The sequence below is a fragment of the Oenanthe melanoleuca genome, chromosome 2 (assembly GCF_029582105.1).
Source record: "Oenanthe melanoleuca isolate GR-GAL-2019-014 chromosome 2, OMel1.0, whole genome shotgun sequence".
In the NCBI taxonomy this organism is placed as follows: domain Eukaryota; kingdom Metazoa; phylum Chordata; class Aves; order Passeriformes; family Muscicapidae; genus Oenanthe; species Oenanthe melanoleuca.
In genome coordinates this window covers 74,396,295-74,408,340 of record NC_079335.1, presented here as the reverse complement: position 1 = coordinate 74,408,340, position 12,046 = coordinate 74,396,295, and the positions used below count along the sequence as shown (strand labels likewise).

The window sequence follows — 12,046 nt, the reverse complement described above, 5'->3', positions numbered from 1 at the left end:
CATCTAAGTTAGAATTTATTAAAACTATATTTCTTTATGAATTGACATGAGTAGCATACTTGCTCTTTTCCTAGCATAGTAATAGATTTGCAAAGTTATGGTAAATTTCCATGCCTTTAAAACTTTTTATTTTTACATTTAGGAAAGGGAAACAGAGAATGTGAGGGTCACAAAAGCCTTATACTGTTAGGGTTCAAAGAATAAATTAGTCATCCTTAAGCACACAGAGGAGAAATCAAAGAAATATATAGAGTTTATATATGCCCTGACATTTTTTCATATGCATTATCAGTCAAATTTATTGTACATTTCATCTGCAAAACACACACTGACAGTGACAAGGCATATATTGAGTTTCTCATATTTCTTGCCTAACATACTACTTTGCCACTCCTTGGGGTGACAGGAAATACCAATTTAAACTTGGATGAAGGTTTTTTGTTGGACAGACTGTTATGTCCACAGAATGATTCTGTTATCAGTGGAATTCTGCCATTCCATAATGGCAATAAAAATTCTGGTTCAAAAAAAAAAAAAGTCCAGGCATATGCAACTTATTTTAATGATATTACTGTGTTTTAAAACTGTTGGAAATAGACAGATTATATCTGTAGCCTAGCCCTCATTCCCTAGAAGGACCACCTGGTCAAAAAAGTTCTTGTCCCTTACAGTGACTGTTTTCTTGAAAGAAGTTGCTTCTATTCAGTTGAGGATAAAAGACATGCTCAATCATGTTTTATTTTCATAAACAGCGAGTCCCCTTTGCTATGAAACTTTTTTGTTAAAGATATGGAGTTACTTTAATTCAGGATACATCCTGAATGTATCTACCTTTTTCAGAATTTAGGATTTAGTGATTAAAACCAAAAGGTGGCAAAATGCAGACACTACATTATTATGAAAGTAGAATCTGAGGCTCATTCTAAACCCTGGGTTATTTCCAAAACTAGTATTCTCTCCAATATTCTGTTGTAGAGAAAAATTGAAACCATCCTGCTTTGTTTATATCCTTGTACACACAAAGTATGGCAGTGGCTGCCAGAATACCAAAGAATATCATCCCTTTCCTGTAACATGAAGATATGCTGAAGTTAAGCAGAAAAAATGTTGAGTTTCTAGCAAGCTAAACTGGAGAACAGAATGGCTCTGAGATTTATTTTTTTTTTCTGCCAACAGCCACTCAACTATGAAAAAAAGAAATCATACACACTTAACATAGAAGGAGCAAATACTCATGTGGATTTTCGCTTTTCGCACTTGGGCCCGTTCAAAGATGTAACTATGCTGAAGATCATCGTTGGTGATGTGGATGAGCCCCCACTCTTCACTATGCCTTCCTATGTCATGGAAGTCTATGAAAATGCAAAGATTGGGACTCCTGTTGGCACCGTAACGGCGCACGATCCTGATGCTGCAAACAGTTTAGTGAGGTATAGTAAATCCAAATTACATGGATTAATTAGTCAATTGTGACATTGAATTTCACAAGCTTAAGGGTTAATGAGATCTGGAATGTATGAAGACTTTATTTTAGTATATAAAGGGAAGCATAGATTGGAGCAATGTCACGATCAGTCTGTATGGGTTAGATTTAGTAACATAACCTTCAAACTTTATTTGGTTTGCACTAAAATTCCCGTAATTTGAGCAAAGGTCTGATTTTCCAGTGGTATCCTGCTGTAAATGTGTTAAATATCATAGAACTGTTTTCCCCCTGTCTGTCAGAATTGCATTGGCCCTTTTCACACTTGCTGCACTGCAGTTGCCCCAGGTTCTTATGCAGATAGCAATGAGTTTACATACGTCTTCCTTATAGAGACAAGCAGGATCATTTTTGCAAAACTTTGGTTGAGGATGAACCCAATATTTTGTAATATGCTTCAGCTTCAGTGGAGTATCAAAAGAATCAAATATGTATAATAATGAATTTTGTGGAACAGTATATAAACTTTGTGTGTCAAAGATGGTAGCAGATTTTAAAAGTTTCCAGAAAATATCCACAAAAACATTTGTATGCTTTTCCTTTCCATGACATAATGGTATAGCCTTTGTAGAAATCGTATGATTATATCCTTGGAAAGCAGTTTTTCTTAAACTAATTAGGTATATTTAGTCTCCTGACTGAGTTGAAATCTGCTGGGTATGTGTAATAGTCTTAGTAAGATGAAACAATCTTTTCAGAACAATGAAACCATCAGGCTTTTATGGTTCTTTTGTGATAATAGCTAAGATTCAAAATTTTCTGTGTCAGAGAATCAATATATGGAATTTCTTAGTGGCAAGTTATTGCCTTTGAAAAATTTCCATTATGGTATTTGTGCCTAAATCATGACATGCATAACAAAATTTTGCTAAAAATAGCTGCCCAATGCCTGAAGCTCTAATACCATGATTCTGAAGCTGCTAACACAGCCAGACCAACTACTGTTGTGGAAGTTTGGAGTAGGAAGGGCAAGGGCAGATTTGACTTGGTTCATCATTCAACTACCTGCTGCCCATAACAGTTTTGTCTAGAATGAGATAACTCTGGCAAAAGGGAAGCAGCAGCAGTTTGTACAAAGGCTGGGAAGGCCAAAAATAGGTTTTCTGAGTGAAACAGGCAGTAATTTGGATATAGAGGGATCAGAAGGAAAAATATTTCCAAATATTGAGCTTTTTGTATTTGCTCTTTTTTTTTTCCCCAAACCTGAATTTGTAACCAGTGATTGAGGACAGAATGTTAAGTATCCATATTATTCATATAATTGAGGGAAAAAAAATTCTTACTTTTGTCTATCATGTTTTCCTTTCAATTGACATATATTTTTGAGTTGTTCCTTCCATATCTCTGTGTCTCTCCAACATAGCATACCAAACCATGAAGATCTGAAGGGAGCCAGTTCTCACTCAGTTGCAGGTTGGTGGGGTTTGGCATGGCAGTGACAGATCAGATATCCTTGGCATTATATTGTGACTGGGTCCACCCTCTAGTCAGGCTTTATCCATCTTAGTGGAACTGACAGTGAATGTCATTTTTGAGAGTGTGTGCTTTTTATGAAGATGCTGATTCTCTAAGGCCCTAACTAACATGTTGCTGTGTGGGACTCTAAACAGACACCAGGCTGGGTTGGTGTGACTTCAAGTTTTCCTTGAAGAAAATGCAGGTCTGGGAATGGACAGCTCCAATACCCTTTTCTTATCACACAGAAACGCTGATGTAGTACAGAGGGGTTTTGTTTTGTTTCAGGATCTGGTGCAGCTTGGGAAGCTATGGGTTGGAAGAGGTGTGACCTGAGAAGTGGGGCAGACTGCATGGGCTGAGCTGCTGCTCGGCTTGGAGGCAGGGTCCTGCCCCGAGCTCCACTCGGGGTGATGAGCAAAGGAGCCACTCAGAGGTGGCTGTACTTCTCAGAAGCCTCCATGCAGTGCACTTATGGCCTTTTGTGCTGCTTTGCAGGAAATGTCTCTGCTGTTTGTCAGAAACCCCGGTGAGTCTGAAAGACAGTCAGAAGAAATGAGGTCACGTCTCTTCTTTGTTTCCCCACAATTCCTAGTTAATTGAAAGTGAAAATAGTGATTATAAAAATGTAACCAGGAAGATTCAGTGTAGCTTTCTTAGAAGGCAGAGGTCACAATCTCCAGGGAAGATAGGTACAGATAGGACTTGCCCTTCTGATCACTGTGCAGCAGGGGTGTAACAGAACAGCACTTCTTATCCAAACGGCTCAGCTACAACTCCAAATACTGTGATGTTACAGGACAAGATACAGAGCAGCAATTTGCTTATCAGTCTTTCCTAATCCACTTGTGCATCCTTTCCACTTTATGAGGACACTCACTGCTGTATATGAGATTGATGAAGCATTTAGGCACACACAGCTGAAACCATATCACTTTGCTGCTCAGCTGTGAAAAGAGATACAGTGCTGTGATTTGTTCACTGCCCAATTAAGTAACAGTTTATTTTGATGGCAAGAACCACTCCTGTATTCAGAATAATGGCTGGAAGTGTAGTTAAGGTAATTAACAGTGCTGAAATATTTTCAACTTATTTGAGCTGAACACAAAAATAAATAGCAGCATCTATTGCTATCAGTAGAGGGAGACAAAGTGGGTTTTGTCCTTATTTCCTCTCTGTAATTTCGTTGCAGTGATTTCACCTTGTTCCTGAGTCTTCAGAGGGCACTGACTTTTTGCCAGTGCTTTTACTAGTGTTTTAGTCCTTAAACCTCAGCAGAACAACCTCCATAATAACAAATGTGCCTATTAGCTTTGGGGTGTTTTTATTCAGTATTTATGTGATTGGCAATTTGGACTGTTCTAAAGGATTTCTTGTTTTAAGTTGACTGATTTTTTTTTTTTCTTTCAAAAGTAGAAAGCCATTTTCAGGGAAACTTTTTAAAATACTCTAATTTAAAATAGAGTTATTATTCTACTGAAATATGGAAAGCAAGATATAACAGAAAGCATAAATGTATTAAAGCTTCATTGTACTAATTTTAAATATAAAGGGTTTTTGAGTAGTTTGAAAATCACTTAAAAATTTACCTAAAAAATTGTTTTCTAAATCAACAGAAAAGATCCATATTTGTAATTCATTCACTTTACTGCTTCGTTGGAACATTTATGAGAAATTAATCCCCTTTCATTGCTTTGTGTCAAGTATTCTCCTTCCATACTTATATCTTTTGTTGCTTGAAAAGGTCAGGGTTAAGTCACGTCTTATAATAATATCTGTGTGCAAGTGGGTCTTGAAAGGTCTCTTCCCACACAATACAGAAGAAAGCATGACTATTAAATGCTCTAATTACAATTTTTTCTTAGGCCATTATTCATTTTAAATCTCTCTATATCTATTTAGAAATTATGGTTTTTTTTTCCTCCTGAAATCATTCACATAAGATATGCATGGAGATAGGGGTGGAAACAATTTTTAATTGGCAAGGCACTTATGTGTGTTGAGAGCAGCTCTTAGTGCTGCCTCAAGGCAGGGCAGCACCTCTTGAAACCCTTCCATCTTCCTGTAGGTGTGATCCTCGGCTGGGGAGTCCTCCCAGCCACAGCACATATTCCAGATGATCCTTGGAGCTTCCCAGCTACCTCTGGTCTGCTGCCAGTGGAATGGTTTTCAGAAACATAATGCTGCTGCTGCTCCCCAAGCCACCTCCAAGGCAGTGATTCGGAAAAGAGCTAAGACGTAGTTTTAAAATCATGACACTGCCTACAGCTCTGATATAATAGTCAAAGTAGTTCCATGACATGCACCAGTTCCCCCAGAGTAACTTCCCAGTTTGATAATGTATTGTGAAGAACTGAAAGCCTTTATTAACCTTATACATTTAAGAGTAGTGTTTGAGAAATAAGACATCCCACTATAGAAATACTGTAACATCAGATCACTTCTTTGAGTACTACTTTGTCATGAGTGATACAGAAGGTAAATCACTGTTTTGAGCATTAATGATAGGACTTCTGCCCCTGCTAGTCGTGTTTTTGCACCCATTTATTATGTTTAATTTAGGTTGTTTACCTTTCTGGGAAGAATTTTTCCTTTCCTGATATCTTACAGAAAACTTCTGGTGAATGAGGTACAGGTCCTGATCAGAACTCTGCCTGTGACAGTTCTCTCAAATTATAAGAAAGATAAGCATCTTCCCTTTTTAGAAGGTCTACAATTGCTCAGTTAAAAACAGCTTTGTATTTTTTTTGGTTCTTGGAGTATTGATGTGTTATATTAATATGTTGGAATTCGAGTCAATTTTCTGTTGGACCCTAATCAGGCTGTAATATATATCTTACTATAATGTTTTTTATTCACATGGTTTGATCAGCCATAGGAAAGAGAAGTGAGAAAAAAATTGTTGTTTTGGGGTTTTTTTTTTCTTTTTAAAATTTTGTGCTAAAAAATATGTTTTAAAATTTATTTTGTCCTAAAAATTGACTTTTAATTTTGTGCTTAAAGTTGGTGAAGAATAAAAGTACAATCTCAGCTTTGATCCTGGATTTCCACTTTTCCAATGGTCTTATGTGATTTCCCTAAAATGGATGATATAGCATAATGGTTATAATACATGTATATACTAATACTTGCTTTCCAGCACTACATCTGGCATGTAGAGACTCTAACAAATACATAGTGCCCTTGTCCTACTTTCATTTAAATTGACAACCTTCTCTTTCCTTCTTTCAGAAAGAATAGTACAAAGTTAATGAATTACAGGTGCACATGATTATAACAATTGACTCTTTGTTGGCTGTACTTAGGGCAGCTTGCTGAGATCATGTAGAATGACCATTCCTCCCTCATATGCCTGTGGGGGAACATGTGAGATTTTCAAGAACCATGCCTGTGCTGCTGGAGACAAAGGGAAAAATCTGCCCTCCTCAAAGCACAACACGATCATAATCCTCCAGTATTCTCTCTAAGACTGTCAGTAAACTGAGACAGAAAAATGACACCCTATTTTTAATGGCTGGAGAGAGATGGGGTTTTTTCTACAATTTCTTCACTAATTCTCCATCTGGCTTCACAGTGAGAAAACATTTTAAAACCTTTCCTCATAGTTTTGAGGTGAGAGGTCTGTTGCTGTTTTGTTCCCTGAGGCCTAAATTAGTTTTGATTCTTGTCAAGTTATGTTTCCTAGGTCTCTCAGTAACAAATATGTCCATGCCTTTTAGCAGGAACTGGTAAGGTGTTCTAACATCTCTTCTGACTAGGAAGAATCCAGCTCAGGATAGGGGTCAAAATCCCACATCAACCAGAACCACCTCCAACCCCGAGAGCTGAGAAAGAAAACACAGATAGATCAACTTTTTGACCATGAAAGACTGATTTTTCATGCCAGAACATCATCTTTATGTTTCTGTAATTTCCACTGACATCAGAATGCCTCAAGTCTTAACATTCTATTATGGTTTTAGAGTCAGCCTTAATATTTGAGCTTCTCTAGAGTGCAGTCATTTGATAGGATCATGCAACTCTAATAAATAGGCAAAAATCTATCTATCAATCTTGGTTTTATTTGGTTTAGTGTATAATATGTACAGAAAAGAAAAAGATAGTATGTAATTAGAATACTCTTTAATTGGTAGGTAGAAAAGTAGGTGTAGCTGTAGAGAAGTAGCTGTAGCTAGCTTGTAGGGGAAAATAAAAGTGTTTCTCATGTAACACTGCACCTTATTTCTTATTTCTTCATCTGAATGTTAATCTAGTTGAATAACAAGAAAGTTTCATATAATAAGATATAATTTTGCCATCAGCACATCCCGAAATGCTTTTGGACAGACATAATCCTCTGAAGAAATTCATAAAGTCATGAAAAGAAGACAAAGCTTTATCTTGCTTTGAATTCTGAATTATGCCTTGTAGGATGTGGCCTGTTCTTAGCCTACCCTGACTGGTAGAATTAGCTGGAAAAATGATCAGTGATTAACACATGCAGACAGAAACTGCCAGCTAGAAATGATGACTGTCAAAGGACTTATTTCCTTCAAATGAACAGTGTTCCAAATGCCCTGTGTCCAAGGTGAGCAGTGTGCTAGAGGATGGGAATGAGAACTGGAGCAGGAAGCTGACTTCTGCATAAAATTCAAAGCAGTAGTGGCTGCCTCTCAGGGGCTTTTCTGGAGACAGTGGTTCATTGCTGTCAACTCCCCTGTGTCCCCTGGGATCCCACAGCTCACATCTCTGGGACCAGGACATGGAATGCTGCCACTCTGGCTGAGCTGAGGTTTCAGTATGAGAGGTCAGGAGTCTTGTATTGAAACAACAAGGTACTGCTGATCAGCTGATGGATGTCAGCTGGCCACCAGCACCAGAAATAACTCAGTAGGAACAGCATATCAAATCAACTTCCTTTAAATGTTGAGAGGAACAGTATCTTTGTCAAAGTTATGCTATGGCTGTTTGAAAAGAAAGCAAAGGAGCAGTAAAAGAGGGATAACCTTCTCCAAGCTATCTTCAAATGTATTTAATTTTCACACCTGGAAGGCACAGTTGAAGGCTGTAGTTCTCAGTAGCAGTGTTGTGCCAAGGAGCTCTGGAACATCGAATGTCTCCTCAATGTACCAGACATGCTGCAGGGAGAAAATTGGTTACCTGCTGATTGGCATGACTTCTGACTCACTCCACAATTGCTTTTCTCTCCTGGCTGAATTTGTTTGAACTATAGGGAAATAAATTGGCCCTGGAATGGAGGTAGTGTAGTTCAAAAGAGTCACAGCCACAGAATGTCTCCCCACCATCTCATTTGGCTTCAAGGGTTTGCTGCTGGTTCCCAGGCTCATGAGTGCTGCTGTCAGGAGGCAGAGAGAAGATCAAAGGCATGCCCCAGCATTTGCCATTTCTTGTTGTTCTCCAGCTGGTCAAACACAGAGAATTGCAGCTGGATGATTTTCCTACTCTTTGTCATATTGTACCTTCTTCTGTCACTCTATGAAGTTCCTTGCTCTTCCTTTTCTAACATATTTTATATAATGAAATAAAATTGTTCTGTACTTTAAATCTACCTTTTTCTGAGAAAGCTTCTTGCTTAAATCTTTACCTGGCTTCCTTATAATGACATTTGACTTTTAACTGATAAGTCTTCAAAGATATAATTGGTTGGACAAGGTTTTGTTCCCTTCTCATGGAATTTTTTTAGTAATTCTTTGTAACTAGTTTCACTTGTTGTTTGAGAACTGGTTATTTGCTTATGTCTCAAAATAGAAGTTCAAGGAAGTACTGTGATCTTTGGATTCACATCTGGCTGAAATTTGTCTTTGGAAGTTTATTATCAAAGAGATTTGTAGCCAGGGTAGAAATATGTAACAGAGTTCATTTTTGCAATTGATAAATAGGGTAATAAATGAAAAATAGCACAATGAAAAGGTAAGTTAAAGATTTGATTAGAAACAGAAGCAGACAACTTATAACCTCAATTCTGTTTTAAAAGTTCAAACTCAAACTCATCATTCATATATATTTCTCTTTATTTCCTAATTGATGCAAATGCTTTTAGTTTTCACTAAAAATGATGGGAATACCTGTAACCACTGTCCCACTGCATCACTAAAAGTCAGGAAGTGAAGAACAAAGCCAGAGGAGCCAGTGGCTTGCTTTGGTCAGATGGATATGGATGAAGCTGGGAATGCATTTCCATTCACTGACACTGCCTAATAAAAATGTGGCACATGTTGAATTTCCCAGTGTTAGTAGGATTCAGTTTTGGTATTTAATTTCCTTCAGATTATCTTCTGATAGTATGACTATTAAATTTTCTATATTCATGATACTTTTAAATGAAGTTTCTTTCAGATTGGTTTCTATTTCTGGTTTGCATGTAAACAGTTTTTGGAGAGCTGTTTATCTAGGCATGTCTTGTTATTAAGTCTCTTTATTAACATGTGCCATGCAGCTTTGATGTGCTAATTTAATGTGCAGTGGTTATAAGTGTGCTAAGTCACATGGCATTGTCATGAGTAAATGTCTATAAATAAATATCTCAAATGGATATTTTAAATTAATTTTTGAATTAATGCATTCTAAGTAGGCAGAAACCATCAACTGAGTTAGGGTGAAAAATCTCTTCTGAAATCACTCTTTGAAATTCAAAACTTGCACTGTATCTTTTTGTGGTCTAGAAAAAGCATCAAAAAGCAGATCATTAGATGTGGAGGGAAGGGTAGAAGCAGGAGTGGATGATTGTGTCACTATTCTCAGATGAAAATAATTTTTTTTAACAGATGAAGTAAATTCAGAAGCTTAAGTAAAGAATCATTGGCTCTAGAATGTCCTCTATTTATAAATATATCAGATCTATTTCTCAGCGTGTAGATAAATGAGTGACTAATATTTATAAAGGTCTAAATTGTTCAGTATTTTGTAAAAACAATGAGACTTATTGTAAATGCCCTTTCATATGACAAAAATGAGTTTCTCTACCAAGAGAGTTCTTGTACAAAATATTTCTAAAGCAGTTGGAAGCAAAGCTAGCATTCCTAGGTTTTTTTCTGCGTGGGAATATTTTCTGTGACTTGTTTTACTGACAGATCCATGAAGGTTAGGAACAGAAAAGTGCAAATGGCTGCTTTAGATATGATGCACAAAACAACTTTAAGGAAGAATTTTAATTATGGGAAAACCTAAGAAAGTACCACTCTCTTATTTACTAATTGCTGAAGAAAAGAATTGTAAATCTGTGAATATTTCAAACTGTATGCAAAAGATAGCATATGAAACTGAAGTGCTACAGTAGGAAAAAAGATTAGAAAAAAATTATTATTCTATCATCATTGGAAGTAAATGTGTTAGTAGAGTAAGTTACTACAGGATTATTTTGTTTTCATTAGTGACAGAAAATGCAATTCAAGTTATTAATCCCAGCCTAAGTTCTTTAAAGAGAGATTAGAGGTTCTGTGGAACACACTTTAATAACTGATTTAGAAAATCATGTTCATATTAAAAAGAAAAAAAAAATCTTTTGCAATATGTTTATGAAAATGAACTGTTAGATGATCACAATTCATTGGCAAATCAAATATCAGTTTTTCTGCACAAGCTTCATTTATGGGCCAGATTTTTTTTTCTGTACTTTGCTCAGAGAAAGAGGTAATTTTTTTTATAAGTTGTATACACAAAAAAAAAATCAGCTGGGTATTCATATTGCTTTAAGATTTTTCTCACTGAAATCCAAAATAAAATTCAATCTATTTTTAAGATACGGTCTACAAATAATGCATAGCCCTTTTTTTATGGTTCTGTGGTCAGCGCAATAGTGACTAACAGAATAGTCACTGTGCCTGATGTTGGTAATAAGAAAACAGTGTCCAGAGTAATTAATGTTTGCAGGTCTGAGATTCTTGCATTATAAATTGATATGGATTTGCAGTACATATTCCATAAGTACAGGTCAGAAAAGAATATTTGATTTGATATGGAGTCTCCTAGAGTCAAGAAAAAGAAAGCTATACTAGGAGAGAAGTAATTAAATTTTACTATTGCATAACTGATGTATGCTCTACCAGTAAAACACCTCAGAGAAAACTGAAGGACTACTATGCTTCCCATACTTTCTCTCTTGACCTTCTAGTTCCTCCTGTAAAAGGTGTTTGTGTATCTGTGTATGTATCTTGCCCAATACAACCAAACATTCATTATTTCTGTGTTAAGAGTAGTATGATAAAAATGTTTCAACTACATTTCTTAGCTCAGTTTTCCTACACTGCCAAGCATAAGGTGTAAGTTATGGGGCATTTCTTCACCTGAAGCATGCATCTTCTGGATAAAGTTCAGATGTAAGCTGACTATGGCAAATAGGACAGCTTTATGGATTTTTAGAGGTTGACCAGTCTGTCTCCAAGATTTTGTAAATAGTTAAAGATAAAGCTATCTGTGGATGTGGGAGATACACCTTCTCCACTGAAACTGGCACAGTCTTAAAGAGGTGATTATAGCTTGTACAAGTAGGGCCACCTAAAATAATGCCAAAAGGATAACTGTGTGGTCCATTTTTGTTCTTTTTTGTGATGTGTCCTCAGAGGATTCCAATATTCCTCAAAGCAAAATAAATGTCGTTGGGTTTCTGTGCCATCACGCATTTCATGATCAGTGACTGATGAATGTTCATCATTTCTTTTAATTCCTCTCCTGAGTTTACCAAGCACAGAGAACCACACCAACTTTCAGAAGTGTGTCTGCAATGACTGCTGTGTATAAATTCACTAATATTTTTGGTCCTTCTTTTGGCAACATTACTGTTTTTGTTTTTGTTGGCTTTTTTTTTTTTTTTTCCATTCAGTTAGTGAATAATGTCCTCTGAAAAAAATATTCCTGACTTAAACTCTTAAAAATTGCCCCATCACCTATATAATCAAGATCTTGTTACTCCACTTGTTTGAAGCAACTTGAGCTGCCATCTTGCACATCCAAAATGTCATTATTGGGTACTTCTAGTGTATTTAGGAATGAGATATGCTCAAATGTTGGTAATAATGAACTGCACAAGAGGTTCTGACTTAGCTTATGGGAAACAGCAAGGACAATTGTTTTTCTAGAGAAACATAAAATGGGCAGCAACTTAGGTCTGCT

General features: G+C 36.5%; 1 protein-coding gene across 5 annotated transcripts in view; it reads left to right on the top strand.

The window, feature by feature from the left end:
* The window catches only part of CDH18 (cadherin 18), a 479,267-nt gene that overhangs the window by 430,693 nt on the left and 36,528 nt on the right, over positions 1-12,046 (top strand). For all 5 annotated transcript variants that reach the window (XM_056485314.1, XM_056485312.1, XM_056485313.1 and 2 more), the window contains one exon: positions 1,177-1,430. In XM_056485314.1, coding sequence (XP_056341289.1) covers positions 1,177-1,430 — 254 coding nt within the window. The remainder of the gene's footprint in view (positions 1-1,176; positions 1,431-12,046) is intronic.